Source organism: Anopheles nili, chromosome 2, assembly GCF_943737925.1.
Source record: "Anopheles nili chromosome 2, idAnoNiliSN_F5_01, whole genome shotgun sequence".
Classification (NCBI taxonomy): Eukaryota; Metazoa; Arthropoda; class Insecta; order Diptera; family Culicidae; genus Anopheles; species Anopheles nili.
This window is the reverse complement of record NC_071291.1, coordinates 76245964-76261507: the sequence shown is the minus strand read 5'-3', so window position 1 is coordinate 76261507 and position 15544 is coordinate 76245964. Positions and strand designations below refer to the sequence as shown.

At 43.6% G+C, this 15544-nt stretch overlaps 3 protein-coding genes and 2 long non-coding RNA genes across 5 annotated transcripts in view; 2 read left to right on the top strand and 3 right to left on the bottom strand.

The window, feature by feature from the left end:
* The window catches only part of LOC128730727 (uncharacterized), a 34822-nt gene extending 33240 nt beyond the window's left edge, over positions 1-1582 (top strand). The window contains exon 6 of the mRNA XM_053823805.1: positions 71-1582. Within this exon, the coding sequence (XP_053679780.1) occupies positions 71-238 (168 nt within the window). The 3' untranslated portion in view covers positions 239-1582. The remainder of the gene's footprint in view (positions 1-70) is intronic.
* A 6659-nt stretch (positions 1583-8241) lies between these two features.
* LOC128730181 (uncharacterized) lies at positions 8242-9096 on the bottom strand. Its single transcript, XM_053823213.1, has 2 exons — positions 8887-9096; positions 8242-8823 (listed from the first exon to the last, which is right to left on the bottom strand). Exons 1-2 carry the CDS (start codon positions 9094-9096, stop codon positions 8242-8244), a joined length of 792 nt encoding a protein of 263 aa, XP_053679188.1.
* Positions 9097-10593: 1497 nt separating this feature from the next.
* LOC128730180 (ATPase WRNIP1-like) lies at positions 10594-12518 on the top strand. Its single transcript, XM_053823212.1, has 2 exons — positions 10594-11633; positions 11694-12518. The coding sequence occupies exons 1-2, from the start codon at positions 10594-10596 to the stop codon at positions 12388-12390; spliced, it is 1737 nt and encodes a 578-aa protein (XP_053679187.1). The 3' UTR covers positions 12391-12518.
* Positions 12519-12555: 37 nt separating this feature from the next.
* Positions 12556-14043, bottom strand: LOC128720980 (uncharacterized). The gene is made up of 6 exons (XR_008410768.1): positions 13966-14043; positions 13692-13739; positions 13415-13504; positions 13141-13188; positions 12888-12947; positions 12556-12700 (listed from the first exon to the last, which is right to left on the bottom strand). It is a non-coding gene; the product is annotated as an uncharacterized LOC128720980 (long non-coding RNA).
* A 206-nt stretch (positions 14044-14249) lies between these two features.
* LOC128720981 (uncharacterized) lies at positions 14250-15374 on the bottom strand. Its single transcript, XR_008410769.1, has 5 exons — positions 15347-15374; positions 15069-15158; positions 14795-14842; positions 14518-14607; positions 14250-14291 (listed from the first exon to the last, which is right to left on the bottom strand). It is a non-coding gene; the product is annotated as an uncharacterized LOC128720981 (long non-coding RNA).
* Positions 15375-15544: the final 170 nt, after the last annotated feature.

Genomic DNA, 15544 nt, shown 5'->3' with positions numbered 1-15544 from the left:
TTCTTTTTCTCCCTATTTCTATCTCTTTTTCTCTCGCTCTCGCTCTCTAAATGCACTCCACCGGAAACAGATGCACTGCGTCGATTACACGCCGGAAAGTGGCAAATGCCGGGATTACTTCAGCTCGAGCGCAATCCGACCGGGCACGGTACGGTGGGGCTCACCGGCCACGGTTCTCGTAGGGCTTGCGGTCGCGAACACCCTTCTGGCCAGGCACTGGACGGGGCGGTTTATTTAATCGCCCACCGGGTCCCGATCACCCGGTTACAGAATCGCGCTGACGGAAGACGCGCCCCATTAACAGCTACATCGGAATTCACCGGTTTGCGGGTGGAACAATGCAGCTAGAGCTTGGATGAACACGTGTCGCAAACAAACAAACAAAAAAATGGCGGCCAATCGAGCGGAAGGACCCGTTTAGCGCGAAAGTCGAGATGAACGTTGCGGACAAAATGCAAAATGAAATGGAGCAAGTGGTGTACATCCCTGGCGCTAAAAAAAAGGCGCGCCACACTATTTGTTACAAGCGATTGAGCACACGTGGAGCTGCAGGTGAGGTGTGTAGAAAAAAACCAAAAATAGCGCAAATTGTACAGCCAGGTGGGAATGGTGTGGTGAGAAAATAGGAAAAATTACAATCCTCCCAAAACGTCCCGATGGCACAGCGGCTCGACCTAAAGAAAATGCATCCCATTTCCACGGCTCGCTCGTTCTCATTTTGGTTTGTTTCGGTTGTGGAGTGAGTGGTATGCTTTTCCTTTTCGTTTTGGGAAGACGATAAAGTAAGGAATGCATAACTAGAGATGAAAAAAAAACAACAAAAAATAGAGAGCATTAAAGAGAGGACCTATTAACTATTGTTGCAATTGATTATTCCTTAAAATAATGCCTTCACTAACACGACAAAGCGAATATAATCTTAAGAAGGGTAATGTGCGTTACGAACAAAATAGAAAGAAATGGATAGGATTAATCCACGCGAAAGGTGGAAAAAAAAAGAAATTCAAAAAGCGAAACCATTGAGCTCAAATCGATCGATCTTTCGCAGGAGGGAGACCAACATTAACTCTTCCGCTTGTCTTGCGTCCCCATCTGCAATCGGGTTTGTTTTCCCTTGTTTGCTTTTCCTTCGCATGACCATTTAACACTATTTATTGGTAGCAAATATTTAAACACCGAACGAATTGCCATCGAACGCTATCTGCAAAGTCGCTGCTTTACTCTTACTAAACCACTCTTAGCTTAGCGTGAGCTGGCGAACCAATTTGTTACTTCTTACCTTCAAATAGTATTGAATCCCTGGGAAGAAGGGTTGAAAGAGTGGAAGGATGAAAGGGGGTGGGTGTGGATGTATTAGGGCGGTAAGATGGTGGCCGGTCAACCGGCGGACGCGTGCATGAGTGTATAGAAGCTAGGAATCGTACGTGTGAGTGGGAGCTGTTTGTAGTGGATTAGTGAAAATTTACTAAAATTATTAACAAAGGAAAAGAGCGATACGAAGCACATGCGCTACAATAAAGAAGCAACGGTGAATGAAAAGAACGACATTGAATAAAGGTATCAAAAATTGTACACTATCAAAACCGAGAAACGGAGAAGTACGCGAGCAGCATCCGGCCCTTGTTTTATTTCCAGCATGATGGCATTTTAATACGCTAACTAATTGATATCCACTCTCCGTCCGGTAGTATCGATTACATCCGTCGCCCGATTGCCTCGTGATTAGAAATGCAAATGCGCATCCTTAATTTGCGCCACTGCAATGTACCCTGTGGGTGATAATGGGATGCGCCCATAAATTAAAAACCCGTCAAACGGTGAGGCCAAACAGGAGGAACCTGGGATGGGGATGGATTTGCCAACAAAATAAGAGCAGCATAAAATATGCCCTCTTTAACATCGTTTGGGCTTTACACCCGGCGGATCGCCACTCGGCATGGAATTGAATCAGCATTTTAACCGGCAAACGGACTCCTGTTCGGGTGCCGTTCAATTATGGCGTAATTATATCAACAAGCCTCCCCCCGTAAATCAATTTAAAATAATGACAAACATGAAAGCAAGCGAGCATGCAGCACCGGTGCAGTTTCGATGCGTTTCGAGCGACACCGTTGCTGTAGTTGAGTGAGAAAAACCGAAACAAACACCCAATATTTTGCTCATAACGCATGGATTGTTTTCCATTCTAGCCGCGGTTCATCGGGTACGATTTGCATAGCGTCAGCAGCAATGAATTGCAGCCTTTTTGCCAGCTTTACGTGTTCAGTTTTTTTATTCGTCCAACGATGTAGTTGGAATGATTAATAGTCAGAACTGCAAAATAAGCTGAGGTGAAAAACGTGCTCACAAAATATGATAAGGCTTGTTCTAACAGACTACGGTTCAGTCTGAGCCTCTTTGAGCTCGTTTAGATTTCGTTTTTAGTTATTTTTCTCGGTATTTTTTATTGCCTACTTCAGTGGCAACCGAAGCCAATATTGTTGTAGTGTTATTGATGCAGGTCCGGACTGCTATACTGTTGGTTGGTTTGCATATTTTTGAAGCACCTTACCACCGAAAAAGAAACAAAATTGGGTGCTTCAAATTCAATTGAAAAGTAAATAAAGTTGTGGCTAGATGCAATTTCCATCGGAACGCATTTGAGTGGCATGTACGCGTGTGGAGTGAAATGTTACAAATGTCCAACCGGATGTAACCATAATGGATGCACAATGGGTACTGTTATGTACGCATTAATTAAACAAATGAATTGATTACTTTGCTCGTTGAATGAAGCATAGAACTGAAAAAGAAAACAATTATCCTAATGGCTTTACTTGCAATGCTTGTTTGAAATCATATCGTCAGACCTTTCAATAAAGCCCATCAACGGGAAGCAACCTCTGACATTTGTAGGCGAATAATTAACAAAATGCATTCCTACACATTTAGTTCAGCAAAAATGCCACATTTTTTAACCCGCAACCATGGAAAAGTGGCCAAGAGAGGGTGAAAACGCAATTTATTACAGCCACAAACGAATGGGCTCAGTATGAAGTGTAGAAAAAGTTCCAACCACGCCGAGTGAAATTGTGTTGTTTTTTTATTTATTAACCTACCCAGCGCTACGTTTGGAGGATGCACAGAAAAAAACGCAGAGAGGGAGAGAGCGTGATACTGAGAAATAAATTACCCATCGGGCCCGGTGTGTGGTGGTCGAGAGTGGGGATCAAAGAGACATCGAGAGAAACAATATGAGCGCTTCCACGCGTACAATGCAACAGTTCTAAAACAAACCGTGCAAACAAATGGAACAAACGAAACAAACGAGCCAACTGACAAACAAAAACTATCCCACACTCACACACACACAGCTTGTGGATGTGATTGCAACATAATGCAACTCGTTGGAAACATTCTGCCACGCCGTCCTCTCCATTCGTGCCACGTTGCGGTTACGATGAAAAGTTTTCCATTTCCATCACCACACCGCACCAGGCGCCTCCATCGAGGTGACGTTCCTGTTTCATTCCCCAGCCATGGTTTTTTATTTCGGGTTATTTATGAAGCGTTAGCCACTTTACTCCAGCTGTAGGTTCGGGCCTTGGGAAAGGTGCCCGAGAGATGGATCAAAGTGATTTAATTCGATTAGAATGCTCAAGCTCTGGGGTTTGGAAATAGGAAAAAAGTTTACCCCACCACAACCGTGGGCAAACTAATTCGCAAGCAATCTTGCGGACGTTTGGGGGCGCGGAGTGCAACCCAAACCCCGGAACCCGGCTAAACGGTTTTGTTAATTGTTTTTCAAAACTTTTTTTTCATCCACCTTCCTTCCGGAGTGTCCAGGGAAAGTGTTCAAGCGCCGAGTTTTGGGTCAGTCCCGGTCAAAGTGATTGGTGAAACGAAGGTATCAGCTTACCCGAATGACACACGATGAAGAGCTCAAGGGACTGGTCTTAGAAACGCCTTTCAGGACGCACTCCAACGCAGCAGAGTGGTTGAATAACAGAAAAGACAAACAGACTAACTCGCCTTGTTTGCTTTTGGGGGGCGTTGCGAAACTTAGCTGGTGAAATCAAAGGGGACGGATGATGCAGCGCCTGTGGGGTAAAATGTTTTGGCCACCCACAACTTTCGCTTTTGTGCAAATAGAACCAACAAATTGGTGACAGCGAGCCAAGTGTAAACTAAACAAACGCCCGAGAGAGTCGGATCCGGCGGAAGAAATAAAGAAAATGTGGAAAGAAATACACCCACGCTCCCTGCACGAATGCTGCCAGTTCGTGCGAACAGACATCCCGAGCGCACCGAACGCTGACGGTGTGTCTTTTCTAAGCTCTTGTGATTTGAGCGTCCCCTTTCGAAAAGACACGAGCAAAAAAAAGCACACAGCTCCAATGTGTACTTAGACCAGGTTGCTAAATTTGCGCTTGTACATCGTCGATCCGGGGTTTGGATTGTTTTAACTCTTTCCGAATCCTCCCACGTTTTTGCGGGCGCACATCGCACATCGGTGTACGTGTGGACGTTTATTTTACTTTCACAGCATCCGAGCCTTCCGGGCCAAATACATTCCTCATTTATTTATCCGGCAGTGACGCGGAAAATGTGCCGTGACTGCCGCCTTCCATCACTGGCCCGGCTTCGACAACGTTTCGGTGTCGCTTTTCGGGTTTCGGGGCGGACGTGCGGTGACTGCTTAAAGTCGCGAGCAAACCTCAAGCGGGAAAGCCACCGTTGCGGTTTCGAAATCGTTACCCCGACATGATGCCACGATGCTTTCGGGGTGTAATGTGACAAGTTCGCCAGATGCGAACGGTTTTAAAAGCACGCTCTGGGGTCGTTTCGGATGAGTGGGGTAGAGTAAATTGGAAGTGAAACCCCTCTTTCACAATGTGCTGAAATTTCATCTAATTGTAGTACCGTGTGAGCCATAACTAGATGGTGAGTATGGATGAAAAATTTTATCAGCGGCCACTTGCTCAATTGGCCAGGAGCTGCATTCATTCGGCGTACCTCAACCGTCCATACCAACGGCTCGCAATTTCGAGTCACGAAACCACTCACGCCGGTCGGTTTGATTTAATAAAGAGAAAAAGGAAAAAAACGCACTCCATCGGCCCCAGCCACATACCGATTGAGGGCATCTTCTCGTGCACCGAAAGGGCACGTCCGGTGAAGTTGTCGGTGCAACGTCGAACCGAACGGGCCAATGGAAAGTGCAAGCAGGCAAACAACAGCAACAAAAAATGTCTAAATAACGAACGCAAAACTACCATCCCGATCCCGATACCGCTTGCAGATGATGAAACACTCCCGCTTTGGCTCTGTCGGGCAGTTGTTTGATAAAAAAAATCACCCACGATGCACCGCGATAAAAATAAAATGCATATAAATTGAAAAGGCAGCCGGATATTGGAGAGAATACATGCCGGAATTCCGGTGACTACGGGAAGCCCGCTTTATTTTCAGCGACCCCCGCACCATCTGAGAGGGAGTGCTGTAGCGAAAATTAGGTGTCTCTGTCTGTCCTCCTTGTGCCTCTGTCTGTCCTCTTTGTGCCTCTTTTAGCTCGCAGTTGGCTATGGGAAAAGTATTTTAAAATAGGAAACCGAATGCATACGTAGCATCGAATAGCACGTGGAAGCATTTTCACTTGCACTGGGGCAGGTTTTATATGATGTCTTGGAAAGTATTTCGCAGAAAATGCGGTTTTTACCTTTCAAGAGGCGCGCATGGAACGCAACTCTTTTGAAGTAAAAAGTAATGGAACGCTCGTTAAATATCAAATGTGGTGCAAAAACAAAAACGATAATACAAAAATGAATACCTAATAAACAATCGAATAATACGCGTCAACGGGATTAAAATCCTTGACGAAGAGCAGCTGTTACTAAAAACCCCTTTCGTCACCAAGTGCAAATGACTTTGATCGAGTGTGCTATGGGACAGAGCAAAAAGGACGCACATTTATCGGTATGAAAACAAACCGTCCAAGAAATTTGCCGTACATCAAAGCAATCCCACCCCGGTTCGTCCTTATTAGCCAACACCGGAATCCCACCCCATTCGTTCTTTATCTTGTCAAACGGATTCGGAAATATAATTATCCCTATCATAAAGGGAATTGCTTCGCACCCCCAGCTGTGGAACACGACGGAAAGGGCAAAAGCACACACAAAAAAACACTGTAAAAAGACGGTGCGCATTGTTTGACAAGGTAATTAAAAGTGTAAACGATGTCCCCTTTTATTTTATTCCACCCTATTTTTTGTTTGGTCCTGTTTTAAGGATCGACAGGTGGGGCTGATCAAGCGGCTTCCCTGTGATATAAGAGCGGTGAAAATTTGAACCAAAAAGAACCGTTACAGTCATGAACTTTTGGAAAGTTTTCCCTCAGAAGAGAAACGGATTATTGAACTTTAGCCTGTTTAAGATAAATCTACAAACACGTTGGTGCATTTGATACAGTTCCTTATGATATGTTATTTAAGTTTCTATATAATTTATCTATAACTGACCATAGAAGTAAATGCGCCAAAAAATCGTCCATCACTGTTCCACGTCTTTTTGTTCGCCGCTTTCTCTTCCTTTCTTGCTGAAAAGGACGTGCCAGAAAACACGCTGTGATTTATCCGTGAGTTTTTCCTCACCTTTGCATCGAGCGTTGGTCCTTCGACACGCCAAAGTGACCTCCTCCAAAAGAAATAACCCGGCTCTAGAAGGCAGTGCGGAGGAAATTGGCTCGAAAAAGCTCGCACAAACATTTCATCCTCTCTGTGAATCTATCCTTCTCTGTTTCCTTCACCCCATCTTAGCAACCGGGGCTCATCATGAGCAGCCGGCGGTAAATAAATATCCCCCCACCCCCCACCTCCCACCTCCCACCAACCCGTTGGCGTGCTGTCCTCTTTTCCACTTTTTAATCTTTTTTTCGCAGGAAAGCAATGGAAGGGAGCCCACCACCTGCTGGGGTAGTGGAAAAATGAGCGAATTAAATTGTACACTTCCAATTTTACCCGCATGAGCTGGAAAGCATGGGTAAAGGAAAAAATGGAGCTACGTCCGGTTTTCTGGTCATTCGGAAAAGAATAAAAAAAACACAAAACACACACAGCTTACGATATGGACGGGCGTAGAAAAAAGGTCCAACCTCCCACAGGTTTGCAGGGCTATAAATTAATTATTATGTTGTTATTTTTCAGTTTGCCCTCCAAAGCCCGCGGTGGGTGGAGGATACCTTTTTGCACATCGACACCTTCCGGTACGGATCACCTGCAACAGCGGCCCATTCATCCTTCCGTCACCGGCATTCATCACCCTCTGTAGGAGATGCTCTGCCCGTGGCTCCCAGCCGGCAGCTGTGGAAAGCTTGGCACAGGAAAGCCTTCGAGCCTGTCCGGTTTCCCTCCAGCCGCCCGCGCTACAGACAGGGCGATTAAGAAACGCTTTCAGCAACGGGCACCCGTTCGCGGAATGGTAATGAAAATTAAAATTAACCAACCGAGGCCATCATTTATTCACGGCCGGTGTCGGTCACTTCTCGGGCGGCGGATTTCGAGAAATGGAAAAGTTGAACCCTCGAGGGAGCGAGTGTTTGTGTGTGTGAGAGAGAAAGAGAGAAAAGTTGTTCCCTGGTGCGGGTCCAAAAAGGCCGCTTCCGTTGCGGTCGGGCGCTCATAATTGAGGAGTGTTTTCCGGGCTGTTTGCCGAATGGATAATATTCAATTTTCACCGTGCATTCGGCGAGTTGCGCTACACGGGCTCGCACTCGATGCGCGTATTACGATTTCGCAATTATTTGCACTAACCCGCTGCTGCAGGCGGCGCTGTGCCGTGCAAAATGGCCGCCCAGGGAACAACCGGGCGGCTTGTTGAGAGGAAGTTGGCACAGAAAAACACTCGGCCCCCGGGGAAGTGCCTTCCTGGTTTCGATCGGATGCAAACAGCGTGCCAAATGGATTGGGCGGCTCATGTACTCTGCTGGCCTTCGACACGTGGCGGATGTGTACTTTGCATCGGAGAACTATTGGAAAATCTATGCGTACACCCGGGGCATCGTAGTATCGAGTGGCTATACTGCTGGTTGGTGGTTCCGACGCGGATGTAATGCGTTAGCCCGAGAGGGAGCAAGTGGTGGTCTCCCATTACCAGACAAGTACTATCATTGCTGCCGGGATTGGGTCTGTTTATTGATCTAAAAGAGTATACAAAAAGATCATTCGTCAGGATGCTTTAGCTGGCGAAATCTCTCGCCTTTCTCTACTTGGGCTTGGAGGTGTCCTCTTTCACTTGGCACGGCAGCTTCAGCCACTGTTCGCACTTTTTCTTGGACGCCTCGATCTGATCCCACGGGATCTCGTCTCGGGTCATCCAATCGAAGCGCCGATCGTAGTACAAATCGTAGTTTGGGCCCGTCGTTGGTAGGATCTCGCGTTCGTTCTCTGACATCGCGTCCAACATGCGCCAGATGCCGGACAGCGAGTTTGTCTCTAGACCGCATACCGATTCCTCCGAAACCACCGTCCGTACGCGGCCCTTTTTGCGCTGTTGGTTCTGTTGCAGCTGCTCCCGGCGCTTCTTCTCCTCCTGGTGGTACTGCAGGTCACACTTGCGCAGCATCTCATCGATGAACGCTCGGAACTTGGGGCTGAAGTCACCACCGGAATGGAGATCCGGACAGGAGCCACAACTCCCGGCCGGTCCCGGTCCGACGGACGTTTCCGATCGAGCCTCCGGTGGATGGAGGCGATTCTCGGCCTTCAGGTCGTCGTAGGCACATCGGAACTCGGGTGTGAACTGATTCATCAGCAGCAGCTCGTCGTCCTCGTCGATTCCGGGCTTCTGCGCAAGGTAAACATGACCCGTCAGGACATCCCTTCAGTCACCGCTCTCCGCTTTACAGACCTTTTTCCGCTGATCCAGAAGAATGTACGATTCGTCCAGATCCGAGAACGGATCGGAAAGCGCACTACACTCGGACGACTCGTCATCGCCCTGGTCGGAACCTGTCCGGGGCATCTCTGTGACAGACAATGGGCGCAATATTTGAAAGATGTTTTCCGCGAACTTTTGGCGCACATCCGGATCCTCGCTCGTGATCGGATAGGCGTCCATTCCGGTGCACGACCGCCGTACGTTTAACGCCATGGGTTGATGCACCACGGCCAGTGGAACCGGTCGTATTGTTGGATCGATAGCACCGTCCAGGGCTCCGGTTCGTTCCCAATTTGCCATCATCGCAAAATGATAAACTTGACATTCCCCTTGCGCTATTTTTCGGCGTGTTTGCACGCTTGGGTCACCCTGTTTCTGGTTGGCCCTCCCAGGTCTTTGCAGGCGTTGAAAGGGCAAATTGAGCATTCGAAAGGGCCAACTGAACGCTCGCGTGCTAGGTGATGAATAGATAGTTCCCCATTCTACTGCTGTTTTTGAATACTTTGCGTGTTTCGGCAAGTGACAACCAACGACAACAAGGACCCCTTCCCATGCGGTGGGGGTGGTATGTTTCTGCGATAGGGGTGGTTTTGGCACTATGATATGAATCCTTTCCCCTATTAAGATGTTTGTAGACAATCAGTCGAATAAATCGTAGAGGTATGGGATTTGCATTCCTTAGCAACTCTTCGAAAGTAAGAGCAGCATGTCTTTATGTGTTGTTTTTTTCTACATTACTACTTGATAGGAGAACCAACAAATTATTGTTGTGTGTAAAGGAACAAGTGCGTGTTTCGCTGCTTGATGTTGGTCCATTTGTTCAAAATTGTGAGGTATAAGAGAAAAAAGATAAGGGAATTGATGTTAGTCCAGTTGTTCAAAATTGTGAGAAAAAAGAAAAGGGAAAATGTACATACGTACAACATTTTCATTATCAGAGTCGTAAATAGGCGTAGCGTAGCGAAGAATTAAGAAAACATTCTTCTTTAAAGGGATTTAAAATGTTGATCGTTAAATTGTTAATATCTGTTTAAGGGCCACATTTCTCTGCCAACTGTCAAAGTGTTTGTCGCTATGATCTAGCCTCCCATTGGAAGGATGAATCATAGGAGCGTATAACAGTAGTTTATGCACATCTTAAATATACGAAAAAGGGAACTGTGTGAAGCTTATTTGTTTTAAATAAATTTATTTGAACTTCTTCGTTTAAAAAATTTATCACTCAGCACTCTCTGACGACTCTCTATTTTGATTATGCATCTGCAAAAAAAAATCGTATAACAGCATTCAGTTACACTCGGCTTCTCACTGTCATCTATGTTGACATTTAGTTTTTCGCAAACGCTATCAGAAAGGGTATTCTGTGTGCAGCATTTTATTTTCTAGACAAAACTTGTTTAGTCCGAAGTATTTCACTGTTATCATCTCCAGTTTTGCAGTTTTTCATCCACCAATGACATTCAGTAGATCTATAATTGTTTAACCCGTTTCATTCGATTGTGCCTTCTTGTGTTTTATTTGAATCCATTTACCCGCAAAACGTCGTTGTATTTCCCGCGCAATTGAACTTAAATTTCAGCTAGTTGTTCGGGGCAGGAACCGTGCAACATCCGTGTTACATGGTACTCTTTGGATATTTAACTGTGCAGAACTGCTTGAGCTTCAGTTTTGTGCATAATGGCAAACACTAGCGCTTACGATGCCGCCCAACCATCAACCAGCTCTCCGAGGGTAGCTTGTCCGATTTGCGACAAATGGTTCTCGATCGATCAGATCGAGGAACACGCGGAAGAATGCCTTTCGCGTAGCAGTTCACGTTCGGACAGCCCAATTCTCGTATCGGAAGCTGTCAGCACATCACGTCCTCTCTCTTCCAATCAAAACAAGGATCAAAAGCGGCACTTTAGTATTTTCGATCCCAGTCCGGCCCCCAAGCGATCACGTATAGAAGGTTCCCAAATTGTAACGTCCAGTCCAACGGCTCAACCACGACCAGAAATAATCAGCAACCTGGATACAGATGAGGAGGAAAAGGTTGAAAAGGAATCGAAACAGGTGGCCAAAACTTCGTCCCAGCCAAAACGCCACGAGGCAACAATACCGACGCATGTGGTGGACTCAACCGTGCCACTTGCAGAACGAGTCCGTCCATCTGAGATCGAGGATTTCGTCGGGCAAGAGCAGATTATCGGACGGAACACGATTCTCCGCACGCTGTTCGAGACGGGCACCATACCGAGCATGATCTTGTGGGGTCCACCCGGCTGCGGTAAAACAACGTTGGCGAACATAATCGCCAAACGTTGCAAACAAAACGAGGGAACCTTTCGCTTCGTGAAGCTCTCCGCCACGATGGCTGGGGTGTCAGAGGTAAAGGAAGCAGTCAAAGTAGCAAAGAACGAGGCAAAATTCAAGCGTCGAACGATCCTCTTTATGGACGAGATACACCGCTTCAATAAACTGCAACAGGACATATTTTTGCCGCACGTTGAAGCCGGCACGATCACGTTGATCGGTGCCACAACGGAAAATCCCTCCTTCAGTCTCAACTCTGCTCTGCTAAGTCGGTGCCGGGTAATCGTGCTGGAGAAACACTCCGTCGAGGGCATGATGCGGATCTTGGAGCGGGCACTGCCAGAGTATTCTACCGTGAAGGTCACAGACAACAACAATACGAACGATTTGCCAGACTTTAGCAAATTGTCGTTTATTCCTCGGTAAGCTCTAGATAATTTCAGCGATGCATTTGAAATGATAATTTTTTTTCTCCCACGTAGGCTGATAATACAGGATGACACCATGCGCTGGCTCGCCGAAACCTGTGACGGAGATGCACGGATCGGACTGAACAGTTTGCAACTAGCGCTTCGAGCATCCGCCGCCCTGCTCGCAGAGGACGCATTGGTACCAAAGGTGATATCGCTGGAGGACGTACGGGAGGGCATAAAGAAATCCCATCTTCTTTACGATCGGAAGGGAGATCAACATTATGACATCATCTCTGCGCTGCATAAATCCATTCGGGCCTCAGACGATAACGCTGCCTTATATTGGGCCACACGAATGATGGCGTCCGGCGAGGATCCCCGGTACATCTGTCGCAGGATGATACGCATGGCGAGCGAGGATATCGGTATCGCGGACACAAACGCCCTACAGGTGGCCACCGCAACACTCGCGGCCGTGCAGTCAGTCGGAATGCCAGAGGCAGACTGTATAATTGCACACTGTGCCGTCTATCTGGCTCGGGCACCCAAGAGCCGTGAGGTGTACGATGCATACAAGCGGTGCCGCGCTTCCATTGACCAGTGGAAAGGACCGATGCCAGGAGTGCCATTGCATCTACGCAACGCACCCACAAAACTCATGCAGGATCTGAACTATGGCACCGGATATAATTTGCTACACAAGGACGAGTCCGGGCTTACTTACATGCCGGAGGGGATGGAAGATGAGCGATATTTCTCTGAATAAGTGACGTACGAGTAAATCGCAATATTGTTTCTTTATTTTGCTTTCGATTGTTAAGTATTGCTTCTTTCATGCTTTTTGGGGCCAAGCCTACGCACATACCGTGCCATCTTGCTATTGCAAAAATAATCAAAAACCATTTTTATAAAGATCATTTTTATTGCAATAAATATTTTTTCTGTTAAAAATGGCAATGTAACGTTTTATATGTTTTAACAGGATTACGAATGTTATCTCAGAAAAATCAACAAAACACCTTTGCTCAAACCGTGAATGCAGCGTGTACCGATTTACAACTGGAAGAGATTCACATCTAGAAGAACAAAGACACAAAACTTATTACTCAGTTGAACAAATATTTGAATACAATATAAATGAACGTTACGGTAACATTCAGCTAGTGGTACATGAATATACAATCATAGTGATCATTTTAAGTAAAAGAAAATGTTCATCACAAAATCCATTTACAGTAAATTTATTTCATTATTATGTCTTACCAATTATCTCAGCTATCCAGAGTTGCCTAGTTAATGATGCATTGCAGCCGTCTTGAATACCTGCAAAAAAAAACATCAAAACAAAAAGTTTTAAGATTTTCAGCCTAACGAGTGTCTGAATTAATTACTGATAGAGGATTTTTTCAGTTAGTGGTGCATGATTATTGAATCACAATTAATGCTCATTTAAAATCTAAGAACATTTTCATCAAAAAAGATAAGACGATGTAATTTATTCTTCATTTATTCTTACCTTTTATCTACGTACGTTCTCACATGCGGCAAATCTAGGACCACATATCTGAAATAACATAGTACAACATTGCTTTGATTAGCCAATTGAATTGAGAAATGGTAAAGAAAGAGATAATTAGGTAAAAACTATTTTTGTCAGTGTGGTACATGGAAAATTAATCAAAATTGTTTCATTTAATTAAAGGGTTGTTTGTTTGTTCATCAAGAATATCTCCATCTCGTACTTCGAGGCGTTGAGTACAATAATATGTAGTAAAATGTTTGAAACTTACGTTATTCATAGCTGGTGAATATTCCATAATGATGTTCACTATAATTTCAAATGTACAGCTGAATCGTTTATTACTGCCAGCTTGTAACATCTGGAAGAAAAAGAAAAAGAACATTATATCTTCTATGCCTCATACGTGATTGAAATTGAGCATGTATAGAAAATGTTTTCAGTTAGTGGTGCATGATTATTGAATCACAATTAATGCTCATTTAAAATCTAAGAACATTTTCATCAAAAAAGACAAACTATGTAATTTATTCTTCATTTATTCTTACCTTTTATCTACGTACGTTCTCACATGCGGCAAATCTAGGACCACATATCTGAAATAACATAGTACAACATTGCTTTGATTAGCCAATTGAATTGAGAAATGGTAAAGAAAGAGATAATTAGGTAAAAACTATTTTTGTCAGTGTGGTACATGGAAAATTAATCAAAATTGTTTCATTTAATTAAAGGGTTGTTTGTTTGTTCATCAAGAATATCTCCATCTCGTACTTCGAGGCGTTGAGTACAATAATATGTAGTAAAATGTTTGAAACTTACGTTATTCATAGCTGGTGAATATTCCATAATGATGTTCACTATAATTTCAAATGTACAGCTGAATCGTTTATTACTGCCAGCTTGTAACATCTGGAAGAAAAAGAAAAAGAGCATTATATCTTCTATGCCTCATACGTGATTGAAATTGAGCATGTAAAGAAAAATTTTTCAGTTAGTGGTACATGATTATTGAATCACAATTAATGCTCATTTAAAATCTAAGAACATTTTCATCAAAAAAGATAAGACGATGTAATTTATTCTTCATTTATTCTTACCTTTTATCTACGTACGTTCTCACATGCGGCATATCTAGGACCACATATCTGAAATAACATAGTACAACATTGCTTTGATTAGCCAATTGAATTGAGAAATGGTAAAGAAAGAGATAATTAGGTAAAAACTATTTTTGTCAGTGTGGTACATGGAAAATTAATCAAAATTGTTTCATTTAATTAAAGGGTTGTTTGTTTGTTCATCAAGAATATCTCCATCTCGTACTTCGAGGCGTTGAGTACAATAATATGTAGTAAAATGTTTGAAACTTACGTTATTCATAACTGGTGAATATTCCATAATGATGTTCACTATAATTTCAAATGTACAGCTGAATCGTTTATTACTGCCAGCTTGTAACATCTGGAAGAAAAAGAAAAAGAGCATTATATCTTCTATGCCTCATACGTGATTGAAATTGAGCATGTATAGAAAATGTTTTCAGTTAGTGGTGCATGATTATTGAATCACAATTAATGCTCATTTAAAATCTAAGAACATTTTCATCAAAAAAGACAAACTATGTAATTTATTCTTCATTTATTCTTACCTTTTATCTACGTACGTTCTCACATGCGGCAAATCTAGGACCACATATCTGAAATAACATAGTACAACATTGCTTTGATTAGCCAATTGAATTGAGAAATGGTAAAGAAAGAGATAATTAGGTAAAAACTATTTTTGTCAGTGTGGTACATGGAAAATTAATCAAAATTGTTTCATTTAATTAAAGGGTTGTTTGTTTGTTCATCAAGAATATCTCCATCTCGTACTTCGAGGCGTTGAGTACAATAATATGTAGTAAAATGTTTGAAACTTACGTTATTCATAGCTGGTGAATATTCCATAATGATGTTCACTATAATTTCAAATGTACAGCTGAATCGTTTATTACTGCCAGCTTGTAACATCTGGAAGAAAAAGAAAAAGAGCATTATATCTTCTATGCCTCATACGTGATTGAAATTGAGCATGTATAGAAAATTTTTTCAGTTAGTGGTGCATGATTATTGAATCACAATTAATGCTCATTTAAAATCTAAGAACATTTTCATCAAAAAAGATAAGACGATGTAATTTATTCTTCATTTATTCTTACCTTTTATCTACGTACGTTCTCACATGCGGCATATCTAGGACCACATATCTGAAATAACATAGTACAACATTGCTTTGATTAGCCAATTGAATTGAGAAATGGTAAAGAAAGAGATAATTAGGTAAAAACTATTTTTGTCAGTGTGGTACATGGAAAATTAATCAAAATTGTTTCATTTAATTAAAGGGTTGTTTGTTT